Below are 20483 nucleotides of genomic sequence, written 5' to 3'. Positions count from 1 at the left end.
GAGTTTCAGCAGATTTTGAGCAATCAGAGAAGCTACAGGTAGGCTCGTGTCTAAGGCTCAGGGTTCTGATCATGCAGCTGTAACTACAGGTAATGAAAGAGCACAAACACAGAAAGGTACGGCCCAAGACTAAAAACAAATGAAAGAAAGTAATTCTGATATTTCAAATGAAATAAATTGCTATCAAATATTTTCAAGAAAGAGCTCTCTATTTTTACCTTGAAATACACATTTTTATTCCACAGTCTTTAGCTTTATGGTCACTTTGCTGGAAATGAAATGTCAACCAAGTAAACAGTTCACATTTTCAAAACAGTTCACGTTTTCAAAACATATTACCAGAATATGGTAAACCTGGCAATTTTGTAATAATACTTTTCCTTTTTAGTTTCCTTAATAAATTACCCTGTACCATACAGCCTCCATTCTTTTTTCTTCAAACACAACTGATTTTTTCAAGTTGGATTTTACCAAATTCACATGCTCAAAGATATTATCCTTAAAATTTTTAAATATTATCAATATTATTAAAAATTTTTACCAGGTCACAAAGCAACATAAAAACTGTGAAAATAGTAACGAAATTGTTGTCATCCTTGTACCATCATATTACGTCGACAACCTCTCTTAAAGTCATTAAAGATGAAGGGCCAAATGTAGCTCTTGGCCAAGCTTAGAGCAATTCCACTCACTTTAAAAGAAATGCATCTGTCCTGTAGGTTACTTTTAAATAAAAGCTGCCTCAGGTTAATGGAAATTAAGCTGTCATCTACTCTAGATTTTCAAAAAAGACAATTTATCCTTTATCACTGGGCAAAAATGAATTTTCCAAAGTATTAATGAATTTTTGTCTCATCCATGCTTTGAAGTTTTGATACCATTCTAAAAGCTTTTTTCTCCTTTGAATCTTTTCTTGTAAGCTCATTTTTTTTTCTTTCTCTAGAATAGCAGGAAGCTCTTTCCAGTTTTTAATAAAGATAAATGGAGCCCCCATGGTTTTTAATAATTGCAATGGAGCACTGTGGTAGGCTGATGAATTTCCGCAATCACCCGGTGTCATTACATCTTCTATAACGGGCAGAGATCCATAGGAACAAGCTTCATAAATTCTGTAACATTCTGTATTTATTCCCACTGGGCACAATGTCAAATCACTCTGCAGCAAGGCATCTTGATAGTTCTTGAAACTTTCATTTGTTTCTTGAGGCTGCCACCTAGGAAAGGGCAAAAAAAGTGAAAATTAATATTTTCCTCACAGGCACTGCAACGAAAACATAGTGATATGCTTTAATTTATATTAGTTATAAAACTGAAAATGCTATTAGTGTAAAAATTTTGTATTACACACACAGTGAATTAACTTTTATTTTTAGTCTTAACTGCTCTTAAAAGTCTTCTAAAACTTTATTGAAAATGTCACTGTTAAAAACAGATTGTAATATGTGGCCCTTTCTGGAAATTATTAACACTTAAAAGTGTAAGAAACAAAGTGAAATGCCACTCCAAATCTTCTGCATGACTTGGATGATGCATATGTCAATTTACTTCACAGCACAGTTTAGAAACACACAAAAAAGGAGACCTCAATGGGCTTTTTAATGACCTTTTTTTGGCCTCAAAAGAGGTTTGCTCTTCAAAACCTAGGATGCAGAGCAATTGGTTTAACCTGAATTCATCTACTTGAAGTGCCTCAAGATGCCTGGGAGATAAGAGTTTATGTCACAGATACAATCCATCTCCTGAGACCCTTCATCAGGGCAGCTAAGGTCTACCTAAGCACCACTGTGCCTGCTATCCAACATTTTATAGGTGTTGCTTTTCAAAGTTAAGAAATACAATCAGAACCCTACTGTTGTTAGCCAAAAAATAACTGCGCTGTACAGATTAAATCCACTCTCATGTGGAATTCAACAAAATATGGCTGTCTTTTTTCTTTGGCTAAAGACATGAAACTCCACAAAATACAAGATAAGTGTTTCTTCTCATAATCAAATATTTTTAAGAAAAAGGCAGATGGTCTTTGATGGTTATATAGGTTATATACAGAGGAGACTTTCCTAAACTAGATTTAAAAATATGCCTTAAGTAAAATATAACAGAAATGCTGTTATGTTGACTTAAACGAAGAGTCTCTGCACTAATCCCTGACTTAATGACTAATTACCTTTATTTGTATTATTTTTTAACACTCAAGAAAAGATTGGTAATAATGAGCCAGGCAAAAAACTCAAAATTTTCATGAAGTAAATTAAAGTCTTACTGTTCTCTGGCTGCAATCCAGCAAAGTTTGTCAAGCCCATCCTGTTTCAGAATTTCGATGAGGGTTTCTCTAGAAGAATTCTTATAAACTGTTCCTAAGAAATTACATAGATATGATCTTGGATCATGTAGCATTGACCAGCTGGGTTCCACAACTGGAAAATTTCTGTAGCTGTAAAAAAAATGTGTAAGTTAGACAACCATATCAAAGGAAAACATTTTGCAGCATTTCATTTTCAGTGCATCATATATTATGACTAAAACCACCTGCTTATTGCCAATCCATCTCTACAGACAGACTCAGAAGTAAACCAAGTCACATCCTGTCCTAAAACTATGTCTTTATTCCCTTTACCCCCATCAGGCCCTTCCCAAAGTTTTCAGAATACTTACATCTTCTTTCAACATGAGAAATATTGAATGTGCAGATTACAGAATGTCCTTGACTAACATGCTTTTCCAAAGAAGCTATTCTTGATGCAACCACAAGTTTTGACTGAAATGGTCAGTTTAACAGTAACTATGGCATGTAAGTCTCACATACCTTAATCTCTGGATATACTCCTCTACTGAAAATACCACTGGTAACCTTCCAAAGGAAAATCTTTGATCGGAGTGAACTCAATAATCGAATCTTTTGGCTACTAAATAGCTTATTGTGCATTATTTGATGGAGCAGTCCTGTCCTCATTCTTCTCCTGCATAATGAATGTCAATTCACTTAGTTTCTAATAAGCATTTGTTCCTTCATGACAAATATTTTTGCATCATTCCACATCTTAATTTTCCCTCTTTACTTGCAAAATCCAGCACATTTTCATGCCTTTAACCTGTTTTTTACAGCCGTTGTATGCAAGGTCTGGAAAGCCCATTTTGATACCAAATTAATCTTCCTCCACCCAGCTTTGCACCCTCGTTTATTGTTCTAAGTGTTGTGGCTTTCTCTTCACTGTCACCTTAATCTCTGCATCTCAAAACTCAACTTCTTTCCACTTAGGAACTTCCAATACCATCGATTCTTTGACATCATCAATAATCCAAATTTAGCATATGTCAGAGACACTGTGAACAAGTTCAAGCTGTATATAAAAAGCTCTATACAGTTTTCCAGCTTGTTGAGCAAACTAGATCAATATAGGATATTGAATTCAAATTCAACACACGGTATGAAAATAATCCTCTATTCTTTTCAGCTTCTATTACCCTGGTAAGTCGCTAAACCACTATCAACTCTGTTAATAAGAAGTAAAAATGCATCTAGCTGAACCAAACCTTTATTTACTCCACATAAATAGTTTGAGCACTTAAGTATAACAAAAATGGTTTTTTTTAAACAAGCAGTTAAGCAAGTTTACACTACTGTGTTACTGGAGTATAACAACTCCAAATGGGAAGCCTTTTGAGCCAAAACGGAGGTTAAAAAAAAGTACTCTTTGCTTTTCTGAACAAATAGTACCTGCAACTAATTATCCTTTGAATCTCCATATCACTGGTATGTATTACATCAGCAGTCATGATATTCTCAAGAGCAAATCTACTGAAGAAAGAATAAACAGAAAATCTCAGGAGACACAGGTTCATTTTCCTAAAGTTTCCTAAACCCTAGTACCCTTTTCCTGTTATAATTTTTATTGCTAAATGCAACTTTCAAAGACTCCAATGCCTGATTTAGAAAATGACTGATAGGATCACGTTCTGCATTAACTTACTAAAATTGTTTTGGGCAAAAGCAGTAAGAGTCATATTTTCCATACCTCATGCACAACAATTAATGAATCAATTGCAACTTCTGTCTATAGTACTTACGTAGCTACTCCTAAAGGCCACTGGAAAATATCTTCTTCATTTACGAACGCGTAGTCATAGGTAACAAAGAGCAGACTGACAAATCCCCCGTTTCGTTTCAGGTACGGCTGAATCCAGGCGTTGTTGCACTGCTCGTTCCCGAGCAGCACCACGGCCACATGCTGGATTTTGCGGGTCTCCATCAGAGTCTGTGCGTAGTGCAGCCACTGCGTGGCGTAGGCGATCTTCGCCGGCTCCCTCCCGTTCAGCACCAGCACCACGTGCTCCGCTTCCACTGAGAAATAGCCGGGAACTACTGAGGGGCCAGTCAGGAAGCTGAGAAAGCCAAAATACAACATCAAACAAAGTAAGACTTTGTAAGACAAATTATTTGGCCTTAGTCCTCTAGCTAGTCTTACTACATTGCGCTCCAGAGATGATATTTTCTTCAATAAAGTAAATGCAATATACTGCAAAATTAATGTGCAACTACAACCACTTCTGCTGTTAGTATGTACCGCTTAGCACAGAGTAAAGCAGCTTTCATTTTTATTCAGGAAAAAGGTGATTGACTTAAATAAGGTATTTTGTCAAGAAATCAGAACTAGAACAATACTCAAACCTCAAAATGTGTGTAAGTCAACCACCTTTCAAAAAAGGGTGCACCTTGATGTTCATATTTTCTTAATTCCAGTGATAACCAATGAATGCTGTATTAGAATGAGAGGCCCTCCCAAAAACCTGAAGACTGTACACAATCTGGTATCATTAAGAGTGACAGTTAGCTAGTCTTGCATATTACTTTTCTCAGTATTTTGGTTAAGTTTCTTCTGTGTAGAATTGATAACACAATAAACATCTATCCAACTTAGGTTGGCTGTATGCCCCAGGTCAAACTTGAGGCTCTGATACAAGGTAGTAAGCTGGAACATTTTACTTATAAAATGGCATTTCTCGATCTTCAACGATGTATTTAACAGAAGAATTTTGGTCATGTAGCAAAACTGCCAACTCTTTAATCATTTGCAAGTATGTGACAAAAGCCATTTATGAACTTCAATGAAACAAACCAGTATTTGCCAGCCCCTGCTCTAGTTACCTGGTGTCTTAACAGATTATTGACTGAATGCAAAGAAGTAGCAGTTACACAGCTTGGGAAAAAGTGGAGGGGGAAAACAGCATTGTTTAAAAATAAAAGTCAGTTAAGTGATAATTTTCTAGATCTGCTGCATTACTAGTTTTTCAGCTACCAGCAAAACTTAATTTAGAGCGAGCATGAGTTTTAACTCATGAAGTGCTGAGACTGACAGCTAGTTTCAGTTCAAATATACTTACTGAAGAAAAAAGCTCTCACAACAAAAACTGCAAAGACTACTCCAGCGAAGTTATCTGAGGTAGACTGACCTTAGACAATTGTATTTTAAACCTGAGTTAAGCTGACATGCTGCTGGCTTGGTGGAAAGTGATGTATTTTGGAGCCAAGATTCGTAAGACTCATGACCTGGAATCAAGACTTCTAATACATTAAGTGCTAAGTCAGATCAAGACTTAAATCCAAAGTTTAACAGACAATGAGAACAGAATCACAGGGATTCCTAAGAGAGAATACCTGGAGCTTTGGAATGCCTCAAATAGAGACTAAATATGCACAAGTGATCACCTTGCAAAGAGACTTGGGGAAAAAGAGTTTTTCCTATGACACAGCACTTTGAAGGTAACAGCTTTACAGCAATAACAGATGTACAGGTCAGGAAGCAATGACCTGTGGGTAGCAATATATGTAGTTGAACAGCATAAAATTACAGTGGGGGAAAAAAAGTAACACAGTGCAAGTCTCATAAATCCATACTTTAATAATCAAAACACCGTGCTAGGGCTGTGCTATTAACTCCCAATCAGAACACAGCTGGGATTGGGAAATGGAAGAGACACTACAGAAGCTGCTAAATGGAGGGAGCAGTCCTTAGAGTACTAACCACTCACATGAAGGCTAGAGCAAAGATACTATGGGAAGATTACATTTTTTGGACTAAATATGTGATTTGCTTTCTACAAAGTCCTTGGTTTTCCTTACTAGTGATAGATAGTAATACAAAAAGATGCTATTTTAGATTGGGTCTTACAGTGCCCATTCTGGAGGTGTTGAGACAGCCATTCTTCAATAGCAAGGATTAAATTTAACACTTGCAGTAAGAGAGATAATAATAAATACATTCAGCATAGACATATCCCATATGCAAAAAAGTAATTACATAAAAATGAGAAAATCAAGAAAAGAACTTGGGAAGGAGCAGTCAAATCACAAGTGACTCCCATCTACAAAAACAACTTGAGGGGACTCTGGAGAACAGTCAGTATTAATTCCCTCTCTGGAAGAGCCTGTAATAAACAGTAAGATCACTGAATCTTATCAATAGGTAAGATCATTGATCACATATACGGATAAGCACTGCTGTGAATGAGTTAATCCTGTTTCATTAATCTGATGAAGCATGTCAGTAAGAACACAGATAAAGAGGATCCAGTGGGCATAGTGGTTTTGGACTTTCAAAAAGCTTCACTACAGGGTTTTATTAAAACTACATTGCCAGAAGCTATAGCAGGAGGAATCCTCTGATAGACAGAAACCTCTCCTAGGTGACTGAGTCAAGGCAGCGCTGAATGTTTATCAGATAGAGAGGGTGTGACTTGGGGGAAACAGAAATTTAGGAAAGCTCTTGCCAAATAAGAGGTAAGAAGTTTGGCACTCTGCTCTACAACATCTTCCTAGATGACAGGAGAGAAAGGTGTGAATTGCTTCAAGCCAAAGAAAGTGTTAAATCCTGCTCTCTTACTTTTTGTATGAATGTGCCAAGAGGCTACGATGAAGTTCCTTCACCACTCCTGATTTTAAATAAGCATCACTGCATTTTATGGAGAAGCTGATACTTCATGTATTTTTTTAGGCAACTTCTTTGATGGAAATATGTACCCATCAAAATCTGTATTAGAGATGTGTATTCTCCATCATAAATATACAGAATGGGCTTATTCATGTAACTGTGTTCAAGTGGTATTTTGGCATTTTTGTGTCTTTAGATTTGTTATTCTTTAAAAACATTCACCAGACATCTATTTTTTAACAATCATTAGACTTACCACAGAGAACTGCAGAACAGCACATATTCTCCAAATATGTCACCTCAGCTAGCTCCCTCTAGCCTCATCTAGTAATCAAAAGATAATTTACCTCAGCCAGGCAGTAAACAATTCTAGAAAATAACCAGTGAGAAGCCAAAATCACATAATTCTTCTCCACAACATGAACTAGTATTTCCAAATAGAGTAAAAAGTAGCTATTTCAGAAGCCTAGTTGTTAAAATAACAGTTATATTGCAAATTTTCTGTACTTTGCACAAGTTTCTACTAGCCCGTCAAATGTTAACCTTTGTTATGTTGGTATTAAACTCAACCTTTGTATTTTTATAGGACCTAGCATCCAAGTTGAAATTAGAATAGGGACTCCATTATCTCTGGCACATCTAGACATAACAAGATATTTAAATGCAGGCATATACGTCTTTCTTTGAGAGATGCATACCCTAAGGGAACATGTGAAGTTATTAATCATCTGAAACAGGCACACTAGAGAGAAAATAACCATAATCAGTCAAGTGACAGACTCATTAAGTACAGCAAATTATTTTCATGTTACAAATGTGGAAAGCAAGAGCCTAAAGAAATTCTTATGTCAATACCAGGAAGATAACCTGTCATGCCACAGTATCATCGATTTCTACAGCTTCTAAGATTTTAACTCTGGAAACAACAAAGTCTTTTGCCACCAAAACTACACTGTAGGCACTGGCCCAATATTCAAAGGAAGGACTGTATCCTTTCTCTGTATTTGTGAATTGAAAAGTCTATTGCTCTGTCAAGGAGACTACCAAGATGCAGAAGCATCATTCATAGTTGATTCTCTAAACTTGTAGGATCATCTTTTATTTGCAGACAAGGAATATAGCTTTTTCTGTTAAAGAGTACATTAATTCATCTATTTCTTCTGGAAAGACTCTATGGCCTGTACCATGTTTACTGTTAGATACTTTGATAAACAATTCGAAATTATTTTTAAAAGTTTTGTGATCACTTAAAACCTTCTTTCAATTCACAATCACATGCGTACTTCAAACACTACCTTCAAATATTTCAGCTAGAACCATACCTTGTGCAAGGAAAAAATGGCCTCCTGAAGTGACACATGTTTCAGAAGTTAAGCTCACTCAACTGTGTAATTTATGTATTAAAATAAAACTTTTTTAACAGGCAGGTCCTGGTGCAAGTGACTAAATGCTGCAGGAGACCTACTTCTGCAGACTGGCTAACTGGCCAAAGAGACAAAAAATCCTTCAGCTTTCACTGAAAGCATTAAAATGGTATTAAATAGGGACTCAGAAAAAAGCTCTGTATCATTCCCTGAATAATATAAAACATTTGACAACAGTCTTAAACCATACACGATCACAGATCAAACACCACTGTTAAAGCAAACAGTGCTTTATGTGTAATCTTCCTTTCCCTACAAAATTTTGGTTTGCAAATCAAGTAGCTAACCAGAGGCTAGGTCTCACAGGTAGCCTTTGTTATAAACAAATTATGGTTTTGACACATTCCTATTTATGAATGAAAGAGCCAAGCCCCTTTCCCCTGAATACAGCAGAAACTAAAGAGCAGGAGGCATCTTCCTGCCTCCCACGTGCATGCTTGATCTCACCAGCTATGAGCCCCCAGGCCCCAGCTCTTTACAGTGCTCTCACGGTTGTATCCTCACCCTGCCACCGAGGTCTCTTGACTGCTCTTTCTCTCAGAATTGGCAAGTTTTTACATATATTTTTGATAACACAAACCATCATAAACCAGATTAAATTCCTCCCTAGTTTTCTGTTTTTTAACAGTGACATGTTTGGTCTAGAATTAGTTAGATTTATTAAGTATGTGTTTTTGTGTATAAATTATAATTTTGAATGAGAAGCCATGTGTGTATTACATAGTTATCAAAACATTACAAAATTAAAGTACTTGCAACTGTATTAAAATAACCACAACTTTGAGACAGCCAAAATAATGCCGGAGCAGTGCATCATTCAGTTTACCTTTCCAATGCATTACTTACTAAAGTTTACACAATTGAAATCAACATCATGAACAATACCTGAAGTATGTTTTTCCTGCATTTTGGCTTCCTTCTCTCCACTGTGCAATCACATCAGTTGGCTCAAGGTGCCCTCCAAAGATGTGCTGCCAAAGGTAAAGACCTACATAAATGAAGACATGATGGAGAATTTGAATGAACAGATCTTGCCTACTCTACGCTCCTAAAAAAATTATTTCTGGAAAATGAAAAAGCATCACAAGATAACTTGGGAAATAAATGTCACAATATGACTTAGAATTAGTAAAGATTAATTTTTCCCACACTGCCATTTAAAAAGATTCTTTGGCTGACAAAATATCAGCAGATGAAGATATACACTACTGCTTCTGTTAGCAACTCTTTCCAGCACACATACCACTAAAAATGAGCAAACCTTAATTGGCATTTTAAGCACAAGCATACTTCCCTTAAGCTTTTGTGAAATGTACCAGTTTTTATGATGGTAATATACCAGGCAATATACCTATGTGTTCTACAATGCTACGTGAAAGTTTGACTGTAAGCCTGGCATTTCCAAAAAAGCTAAGCTAAGAATAGTGATACATTTTCAGCAGTTGTTAGAGGTTGAGAAGACCTTGGCTCCCAATTTGTGTAGAGGGGAAACAGTATCTTCCACAAAAGAGGAATTTCCGAGTTCATCAGTGGTAGTAGTACTACAGTACACTGCACTACAGGAAACTATTTTTCACTGTGTGATGCTTTATTTCACAAAGTGGAAATGTGACAAAAATAAATAATCTGCTTAGGCAAGTAAGAGGTCTCTTCTTGTGTCACACTGTAAACCAGACTGGATTAAAAAAGTAAGTGCATTTCTTTGCCATTTGAGATATTTTCCTTGACAGATGCAGAAGAAGAGCCTTAAAAGGAACTGATATAAAGGGAGTTCAACTACTCTTATGCTGCCATGAGTTTGAGTAACAGCTAGCATCTCCCTAATACTTCCCATGTTCAGATATACATATTGTGGAATCATATACATAAATTTTAATCATCAGGAAACCCAGAAAAGCACTATACCAGAAAGGTTAAATTACCAATAAAGATTGACTACATCTGCTTACCAATTGCTGCTTTGCCCCAAATCTGTACTCTAAGACTGGTCTGTTCTAGGTGAGACCTCGCATATTTTATCTTTTTAAGATTAGCTTCATATCTCTGCTGAGAAGCAGCCAGCTCATTTTTCTCATCCGCATCCCACGGATTCCACTCTTCATTTCCCAAGGCAACATGATCTGTGAAACCTAAAAGCGTGATTTCCATTAGAAAAAAAAAAATAAAAAAGAAGATCAAATTCACAACTGCAGGAAAACTGATTAATTTTCTCAAATTCGTAATTTCACGCAGCACCTGACAGATGCGCACAGGGTCGTGCGCATCACCATCACCATCACCATCGCCACCACCACAACCACAACCACAACAAGCACCGCCACCGCCGCCTCTCCTGCCCCTCCGTGCCGCGCGGTGCCCGCCGAGGCCCAGCGGAGCCCGCCGCAGCCAGCGGGGGCCCGGCGAGGAGCGGGGAGGCGCCGGCCCCGCTCTCCTTCCTCGGAGGCCGCCGCCAGGCCCCGCCCACCAGGCCGGCTCCGCTCCAAACCCACCGGGCCGGCCCCGCTCCAAACCCGCCGCCCCGGACGCACCGGCCGCGGCCAGGCCGGGCAGGGCGGCTCGGAGCGGCCCCGCCGCCGCACTCACCTCGCGGGCCGTGGCGGTCCCGGTGGGAGCGGGGAGCGGCCGGGCGGCGCGGGCGCAGGAACACGGTGTAGGCCGCGTAGAGGGAGAAGAGGCCGTACGCGACGATCAGGGCGGAGCAGAGCCGCCTGCGAGCGCCCCGCATCCCGCCCGGCGCGGGCGGAAGGCCCGGCGGGGGGCGCCGGGAGGCGGTGGCGGCGGGAGCAGACTCCGCCCGCCGGCCTGGGCCGGGCCCTGCGCCGCCGGGGAGGCGCGGAGCCACCGGGGCCATGGGCTGCCCCTGGCCGCAGGCTCCCGAGCCTGCCGGCACAGCTGTGCGATGGCGGGTAACCGGGTTGGAAACGGAGAGATGAACAGCACAGTCAGGTTATGGGAATTTTATTAAAATGGGCAAAACTTGGATTGATCAGAGTGAGTCACGTTCCACAGAGAGATGGAAAGAGACTGCACGAGTCCTTCTTAAGGCTAGGTGCTACAGCTTCTGTAAAGCCTATATCCGCCTGTAGATGAACACCATGACCCTAATTGCAGCTAAATTCACAGTGCCGTTCACCTACCCAAAGGAGAAAGAGTCTAGAACAGTAGAGATTGTATTGCACTGCACAACCCTACAGCCTCTTCTGGGTCTGAGTGGATTTTTTCTTGATCAATTTTTTACTCTTGCTCTGACACTGACCTGAAATTAATTCAATGGACCTCTGCTTGTTTCCAGCTGAAATCTTAGAAGGCCTTCTGAAACCGGCTTAGAGTTAGCCTACTGCCAAATCCTTACTCTGATTTGATTGCTTGCACATTTGCTGAACTATGAGTCTAGCCTGCTGATGCACAGTGGCAGCAATCACAGACTGTTGGGGTGGGAAGGGACCTTCAATATCATTGAGTTCCAACTCCCCCTGCTGTCGGCAACAATACTGATGCTGATACTTCCCTCCGGACCAGGTTGCTCAAAGCCCTGGGTCACTTCCAAGGATGGGACATTCACGACTTCTCTGTCTTACCACGCTCGTAAGGAGCACTGCCCTGTCTCATGTCACTACTAGCTCTGGTAAAAAGTTTTTCTCTCACTTTCTTTTAAGCTGCTTTTATTTATTGAAACTACACATTAAAACCCCGCATATAATGCAAATAACAGTTGTCAATATTACTAGTAATCAGTTGCAGAATTGCAGGTCAATACACTTATTCCTGTTAGGTTTCATGGCCACTTTGCTTTGCCTGCAGTAATTTATAATTTTAGGGAAGAAGTACCTGTCATAAATGCTTTCAAAATTAAGACTGAGCTTCTCTTGCCTTTCCAGCTTAGTGCATCTGTGTGAATGCACAATGAAGTGGTGCAGCCACAAACTATGGGAAGAGCAGCAGCATGATATGTCATCGGCAATGTTAAAATAAACTATTATCAGTTTGAACTGCAGTTATGTTTCCTAGACTATATCAGTAACTGTATCTGTGTGCCAAGTTGCTAAAATTTGAGGAAAATGTTTGTACGAATACTTTAAATCAGAATATGATAATGAAAGTATGATGAACATAGAACCAAAGGGAAATAAAATGGCAGTAGAAATTAATTACAAAGGGCAAAGAATGAAAAATGTTAATCGTTTGGAAACAGAGGCTGCCTATTGTGCACCTTCACTGCTTTGGATGATGGTTAGAAAGGTCTCCTTCCCACACAGTTATAAAAATGACAGAAGAGACTTGAAAAGGTCAAGAAGGATTTGTTGAAGAAGAGTTTGAATTATAGACTATGTCAAAAATTGTGTTTTAAAACTCTCTATTTGATTGTGTGCATTTCAATAAGAAATGAAAAAGTTGATGTGATTTGAAATAGTGATTATTGCTGAGCAGTCTTTCACAATACTGATGATAATGAGGTTTATTTATAGCAGAGAAGAAAGGTATACTAATCACAGTGAGGTGAACAGGCAATACCAATCAAAGTCTTAGAACAACTGTAGTAGATGTCAATGCCTGATCATTTGGAAAGAAATCCAAATCCAGAATTGAAAATGTGTGAGAAGGAAGAGCATATGCTTTCGAGCATAGCATCTTTATCTTATATTTCCTACCCTTACTAACTCATTGTACATTTTGCAAGTTGCATTGGCTCATTTCGTGGGCAAAACAGGATGTAAAAATCTCTACATAATGTAAAAAAAGGTACTTATTTTATAGAATTTTATATTTTCCAGCCAGTTCAGGACAGACTCAAATAAATGGTTTTCCTGTAAAGGAAACTCAAATCACATAGAAGCAAGTGGGAATCAAGAATATAATGTAAAGAATGTACTAAGGGGGAGTGTGTGTATGTGTGAGGGGCTGGACTTAATAAAATGCCTTCATGAATGAAGATCTTGGAGTAGGAGCTTTGTCTAGGGATCACAGGAGTGAAACTTACAGAACCATTAAATCAGAAGAGCACCTTAACCATGGTATTCCCTGAAATCATGGAAAAATGTGCAACAGGCACCAAATTTAGGAAATGCCTGAATTTCATGCACAATGCCTGTAGGGGCCTGCAAAGCCTAGCAAGTACTCCTTTGTAGCACTCTAACACATCTCTGATTTGTTGTAGAAGACCAAAAGCCAAATGTTATGTCACAAGAAGGGAGGAGAGATCAAAAGGATCAGTGATGTCTCAGACCTGTGACAAGCACAAGATCATTGTTTGTCTAGGTGGCATTAAGAAGCAGACATGCCCTGCAGCGTAGGAGAGGGTGAAAAATCCAACAGCCACAGCTAATGAGACTTGGAAAAATCCTAAACCCAGATCTGATAAATCAGGAGGCTTAGATTCTTTCTTAGCTCTGACAGCTTGCTGTATGGCCTTCTGGCAGATTATCTTGTCTCATGGGCCTCCAACTGACCCCTTGTAAAATGCACAAAACTGAGGTTCTTGGACTGTTAGGAATCCTAGCTGATATAAAATAATTGAAGTTTTCTTTGAATGAAAGTTACTCAATGAATTAAGCTTTACAAGTTCTTTTCATCATAAATTAAGAGACAGATAAAAAATTTATAATCGGGTTCAATAACAGTTTAGAGACAGGAAAAAATAAACAAGAGCACAGAAGTAGCTTCAACAAGTGTCTAATCTGTTCAAGAATTCATTACAGCAAATGAAAATTAACCTGGAATTTCAAAATTAAGACTGAGTGCTGCTGAAATCCTAAATCAAAATACATTCTGCTGTATGTCAGGTAGTTTGAGTAAGCAACTAAGAAAATAAGGTTTTTTTCTTATGAAAAGCATTCTTTTTCTGTACATATTATGATAAAAGCAGAATTTCCCTGTTTTTACTACTCATGACTGCTTACAATATATAACTCTTCAGTCTCTGTTTTTCCCAACAAAATTCTTGTAGAACTTCTTGTCTTATCTTGGTCCCTGTTCGTTGACTATTGGGTTAGAATTGCAGATGTCACTGGGAAGTTTTAAAAAACTGTATTGATCAACATGTGATATAGGCAGATCTGAACAAGGTTTTAAAGCAGAGTTAGGAACAAGAGAAAGCATCAGTTAGACATCTAACCAGAACATGGAATGAAGACAGTTGTTGCCAGGGTCCCTGCAGAAAAGTGCTGAGCTTCAGTTACTGCTCTATTGGTCCTGTCCTGATTAATTAAGAAGTTTGCAGGGTGTTTTTGTGCCACCTGCACAGTGTTGTAGCCAGCCACTGTTACAATTTGTTACAAAAGCCTGAATTTCCTCTTAAGGTTGCACCATATAAGGCTGAATAAAAATTTGAAGTCTGCAGAGGACAATTAAAGCTGGGAAGCTGGTGAGGCTGCAGATCACAGTGCCCATTCTTAGCCTTTGGCAGAGGTGATTTGTGATGAGAGGTAACCTTTGGGGCTCATTACTCCTTGATTGATAGAAGTGCTCCTTTCTACTGACTCTGGTTTGTAGGAGTGCACCCTGACATCATCCTTCAGGCAGAACAAGGCTCAGGTTGATTTCATTTTTACCTGAAACTAATTACAGTGGCTGAACTGTCACTTCAACAGCATTTTGCTTGAGGCAGCGAGGTAAGGAACTTCTGATGGTGGTAAAAAATTAAGGGCAGTAAGCTCTTGTGATTTGGTACAGATGGGTCAATAAGACAGTGTCCACCTGTGGCCTTCTAAGTTCATAGTTTAGGTGGGGACAGTCTTCCTGAGAAGGCAATACACTTCAGGAGTATCAGAATAAAGTAATTTTTCAGCTTAATGAAGTGACAAACCAATTGCCATTCTTAGTTCTGTATCACTCTCACATTCAAGACATACCTACCTGAAGACATTTTTAGATAACAAAGGGTAATCCTCCCATGTGTTACATTTAGAGTGTTTCCAGGCTGAAGTCTTTACTGGTAACTATTCTATTATATTCTACTCTGTCAAATCATAAGATCTCTCAGAACACTGTGTCTCTTCCTGAGACACAGAAAGAAAAGACTTTTAGGTGCTGTTTCCTAAACTGTTTCACCTCCTACACATTTTTAATATCTATCAGGACTGGCTTAGACCTTTCCAACAACCAAAATGGGTTTGATGTAAGCCATGCCTAACCAACCATACCAAACTGTTCTTAACCATGCTCCCTCTTGTTCCCTGAACTGTCACATCTCCACTATTTTTCTAAGCTGGTATATCGTAAAGGAAGGCAGTAAGGTCTGCTTCTTTACTGTTTCTTTGGATGTTCCCACCCAGATAAAAACTTTATGGCTCATTTGCTATTTCAATAGGCTAAATACACCCATTTAAAAGCCATTGTTTTCACAATCTTTTACAATCTCATGTACAAATCTAAGACAGATAAATGTGTTAAACATTTATAAACGCAACATTGTTTCATTGGCCTTTTACATAGATCTTCAATGTTTTCATAGTATGTATGATTTCATTGTGGATAGATGGTATTATAGTATCTCCTCACCTCATTCTTAGTGAGTAACATAAAGACATATTTTTATGTCACTATCATCTAGCAGATTCAAAGGGAAAGAATATATTCTTACAGGAAGAACTGCAGTATTATACAGTATTATATGGTATTATAAACTGCAGGTGTTATACTAGCAGGAATTTGGGCTATATTTAAAAATAAAACTATATTAGCATTTCACACTCTGGTGTGACTCATCTAAGTTTCTGTGTCATGGGGAACAAAGTATCAGTCAAAATCTGCAGTGCTAATTGAGGTGTTTACAGTGCCATCCATTTAATAATCACTTGACACTGAAATGCTTTAAAAAATAATTTCTGGAAGGCAAGCAACATAATATCTGATGGAGGAATTTTAGTGCTGTAGTTTCTGGTTCCCTCTGGTGCAGAAACAGCTCCACTTCTGCACTTGATCAGACTATTTTCTGTGATATTTGGGTATAGGCTTCATTTAAATGGTGGTTACATGGTTGATAAGGAAGGCACTTGGCAAGTGCAGCAGTGAGTGACCTGCCTGAACAGTTCATATGAGCTGCAGTTCATTTACTGCCTCTGTCTGGGGGTTTATCACTACACAGAGCAGGTGTGTGTGAGAGATGTTCAGGCTCAAAGGTTTATAGGCTGGATATAATGGTGTTGGGGTTTTTTTGTGTTTGTTTTTTTTTTTTTTTTTTTGATCTGTAGTGAAAGAACAGAAGGAAATCTGAGATGAACCAAAAGAAGCTTCTGTTCTTTGTTAAGCATGGTATCTTCACTCTCTTTGGGTTTCATGTTAATTGTCCACCTGAAGGCAGATTTAAGAGATTCCAGATTACTTCCAACTAAGTCTTAAGAAGGCACACAAAATCAGTTACTTACTGCTTCTTAGCTGAGAAGCGGCTAATTTCAGCAAAGATAATTTTTTGAAACACTAATACATCTTTTTTTTTGTGGTTGTGAGCATTTATACTCAGCTATTTATACCAGAATTACCTAAGGAAATGCAGCTGCGCCCTTCTTGTGTATGCAGTCTCAATCAAATCCTTTGTGCCTATTTTATCTTCCTAATTTTTTATTTTTTTTCCTACTAGACATGGAAATAATGGAAGCCCCAGGATTTCTGAATATATCCCGGTAGGAAATGGGTTGAGAGAACTGAAAAATGAAGCTAAAAATTAAAGCTGTAGCAACTAGTATGATTTTGTATTTTGAAGCCACCTTTTTATTTTTGAGCATATGATTTTTCCTGTTTAGCTCTTTCATCCCACTGAAATGTTTTATTTATATGGCAAACTTTTTTAGAGTTTTTGGATTGACAGGAGAATATTAAAAATGCTTTTTAGCTTCAGAACTTTTACTGTTCTAAAATTAATTTACTCTTACTTTCAGAGATTCATGTGATTCTCTCATTATTGGCCATTTATGGCCTGCCATCTACTGTTGCTTATAAAGTGTCTTACTTGGCCTTCAAGGCATCTGGCTGTGTGCTGAACTGAGAAATTGTGTGAATTGTACTTTGAAAGCCTGCTTGCAGCATGGTAATTTATTGCTTATTAGGATGGAATTTCAAGATATGTTATCTTTACTTATGATCCTTTCAGATGTACTCTGCCACAAGGGAACAAATAAAGTGACTCCACCATTTATATTCCAAATGGCATCTATTTATTCAATCTCACAGTTCCCTAATGATTAAGTGAAGCTATTTAAATCAGAACAGAATGTTTCTCTTTTAATATGGGAGCTCTGCCTGTCCATCAGGTGGGCATGCTCTAACAGAAGAACAAATCTGTTCTCTCATTGAAGCTGTTTAGATGTCCTGGCATGATGAAGGTAGTGATTTTTTAGCACTGCATCTTTTGTACTGACCAGAGATACCAGGATCTCTTACCTCAAGTGTGTCATGGGTGCTGCTGTGAGACTTGTCACTCAAGTTTCATTGACAAGAAGATCTGATTGAATGAAGTCAACTACCACATTTCTAGCAATTTGAAGACTTTTGGCCACATCTTAGTGAGAGCATCTTTACAGGCTTCAAGAAGGAGTTAAATTGCAAGTATCCACACATTAATGATTTAAGTTTTCCTAAAGCTGAAATCCAGTTTAGGTCCTCTGAGAATGCTCTGTGTATGCTCCAGAGTTAAATTCTAATCCACCACCTACTGTCATGAGAAGGTAAAATCCAACCCAGACTTTGGGCCCAAGCAAGGGCAGTCTCTGATCATACCACTCTCGGATGAAGAGAGCTCAGATATTCCAGCAGAGCCATTTATTTTCTACAGGCAATGACTACACAGCCAGCATGTAGAACCCACCAGGACAGGAACAGGATGAGTGAGTGTTTGTGCACTGATTTCTAATCAGTGAGGGACACTCAGATGAATCTGATACATTTAGGGATTTTTTCCAGTGCTTCATGATTTGGAGGTCCTTGGAACTTCAGAGAATGGTATAGCTGCAAATTTAGTAAAAGACCTGCTCAGTTGTTGTCATAAGAAGTTAAATTCTCAAAACCCCAAAAAATTGCATAACAAATTTACAAGCTAGGCAGCCAAGATAGCAGAGGGAAAGAGGCTGTGTTAGCACTGAATCTCTCAAGACATCATAATGAGTGTGACCATGAATTTATTCTCGTCTATTTAACACCTTGTTTTTCTCTATGTTAAACTATTGCTCAGTAAAAGAAGAGGGAAAACTCATCACCTAGTCAGTGTCTTGATCCCAATAACAGCATATCTGTTCTGCTTTCTAGGGCATTATGACCTGCATAAGAGAAATCAGCAGCATTCAGCATTGCTACAACAGGAACAGCAGTTTCCTGAAGGTGGCAGAGGCACGGCAGTACGGGGTCAGCTGAGTGTCCTTCACACATTGCTGGGACTGATTGTTCCCTTATTTTTCAGATAACTTTAGAGCATTTTAAAATCTTTATTAACAAGATAACAGTTCTTCATAAAAATTCATGCAACCAATATAAAAATTCTTTGAACATTTCAATTATGATTAATGGTTTGGTTATATTTTTATTCAGTAATATACTTTTTTTGAGAACACTATAGAGTTCTCAAAAAAAGTATATTACTGAATAAAAATATAACCAAACCATTGAGAACTCTATAGAGATAAAAATATAACCGAACCATTGAGAACTCTATAGAGATTTTAATTTCAAATACAGTATCTCATGAAGATCCCTTATATTTGTTCTAACAGTACAATGAATAGAGAGAAGTTTCTTTCTAATTTTTGTCCATATGAAGTTACTGTAGGAATACAGCTGGTTAAACTGGAAATGTTTTGAAATACTGAGTACAACTTGATGATGTTTTTGAATACAAAATTCCTTTCTGCCACAATCTGTGTAAAAAAAGAAATCCACCAGGTAATAACAGAGAAACAGAAAAAGGAAAGAGAAAAAGGAAAGAGGAGAGGGAGAGATATTTTTCTTAGAGTTACATTATGTTTAGTCTTTTGAATGACTATAGTGTGTGTTAGATTGTTAAGTTCTTATCTTTGGTTCTGCTGTGTTTTACATGATGTCTGTACAAAGATGTAATAGGATTAGCTTGGTTCTTCTATGCATCACAATATGCTACAGGTAGAGAAGACCCCATCTGAATAACTGCACGGCAGCATGGCAGATGAATTTCAGTGTAAATAAGGGCTATTAATGCTTTTAGATTGAAAAAACAAAGACTCTTTCTAATTAGGGATACAGACTGATTGTCTCTGTATCATCAGTTGTGATGATACATGGAGAAAAGACTTGGAGTTACCACAGCTAGTGCTCTAAAACCATCAGAGAATGTCAAAAAGGACTCACATTAAAGATCATTAGGGAAGAAGTTTTTGTGCCACTGAGTAAATAAATGGTTTTATTTTCTAGTCTTGAGAGGAATGACAGACACCTAATGACTGCTGACAGGTTTCTAAATCAGATACTGAAGCCCCATCACAGACATTCAATTCCCTTTTATTACAGTTTTATAGTGAACTCCCCAAAATAGTTATCTTACTGCTTATTTATTTATTCTACTTAAAATTAGTTTTTATTATGTCTTGGTACTATTGTAAGCAGATTGCAAAAGTAATGATAATGTAGCGAATGGGATTTAAAACTTAACTTTCCAGCATCTTCCTTATACCACGTGTCCTGCCCTTGCACTGATTGCATCTATTTTAACATATGACCTTTACTTCCAAATTTAGTTCATAGATATCAAATTTTGGGCAAGCCTCTCTTGCAGTAAAAGTCAATATGTTCAAAGGCAAGACTGCCTATGTATGGATCAGATGAAGGATTTACCTTGTTAAGTGTCTTCCCAGTGATAAAGGTCACCAACTGAGACAATGTAAGACCCCACAGTAGATAAGACCCTGTCAAGTTGTCTGCAGCCCTCGACAGACCACCCTGAAAATGAGCAGTATACAGATTTACTATTTCCTGAGCACAGAACCAGACAGATTCTTCCCAAATTCAGCCTCAGCCCTGACTGCAAATTATAACCCTTCCAGCCGGAGTGGCCAGGGACTTTCATGGAAGGACCTGTGTCACTGTATTATCTGATGTTATGACCTCTAGGGCAGGTATTCCGTGCACAGAGCATCAGACACATCTCTGGTGCCAGTAAGGATACCCTAGAACAGGT

The 20483-nt window shown here is 38.3% G+C and overlaps 1 protein-coding gene across 4 annotated transcripts; it reads right to left on the bottom strand.

Moving 5' to 3' along the window:
* Positions 1-211: 211 nt before the first annotated feature.
* Positions 212-11130, bottom strand: RXYLT1 (ribitol xylosyltransferase 1). 4 transcript variants are annotated; one of them, XM_064701852.1, is made up of 6 exons: positions 10934-11128; positions 10300-10479; positions 9236-9338; positions 4066-4380; positions 2261-2431; positions 212-1214 (listed from the first exon to the last, which is right to left on the bottom strand). In XM_064701852.1, the coding sequence occupies exons 1-6, from the start codon at positions 11073-11075 to the stop codon at positions 797-799; spliced, it is 1329 nt and encodes a 442-aa protein (XP_064557922.1). In that variant the 5' UTR covers positions 11076-11128; the 3' UTR covers positions 212-796. The 4 variants fall into 4 exon arrangements, with proteins under 4 accessions (XP_064557922.1, XP_064557924.1, XP_064557925.1 ...); XM_064701854.1 differs by lacking the exon at positions 10934-11128 and adding an exon at positions 10586-10708; XM_064701853.1 differs by lacking the exons at positions 212-1214; positions 2261-2431 and adding an exon at positions 2597-2957 and having other exon boundaries at positions 10934-11130.
* Between the last annotated feature and the right edge of the window lie 9353 nt (positions 11131-20483).

This window comes from Zonotrichia leucophrys, chromosome 1A (genome assembly GCF_028769735.1).
Source record: "Zonotrichia leucophrys gambelii isolate GWCS_2022_RI chromosome 1A, RI_Zleu_2.0, whole genome shotgun sequence".
In the NCBI taxonomy this organism is placed as follows: Eukaryota; Metazoa; Chordata; class Aves; order Passeriformes; family Passerellidae; genus Zonotrichia; species Zonotrichia leucophrys.
The sequence above is the reverse complement of the archived record's forward strand: the minus strand, read 5'-3'. Positions and strand labels throughout refer to the sequence as shown.

Excerpts from the sequence above, each read along its gene's own strand:
- RXYLT1 (XM_064701852.1), bottom strand. The coding sequence starts at position 11,075 with ATGCGGGGCGCTCGCAGGCGGCTCTGCTCCGCCCTGATCGTCGCGTAC. Across the intron at positions 9,339-10,299 it reads TTGGGGCAAAGCAGCAATTG|GTCTTTACCTTTGGCAGCAC; the intron begins GTAAGCAGATGT and ends TCATTTATGTAG. Across the intron at positions 2,432-4,065 it reads TGGCCTTTAGGAGTAGCTAC|CTACAGAAATTTTCCAGTTG; the intron begins GTAAGTACTATA and ends TTTTTTTTACAG.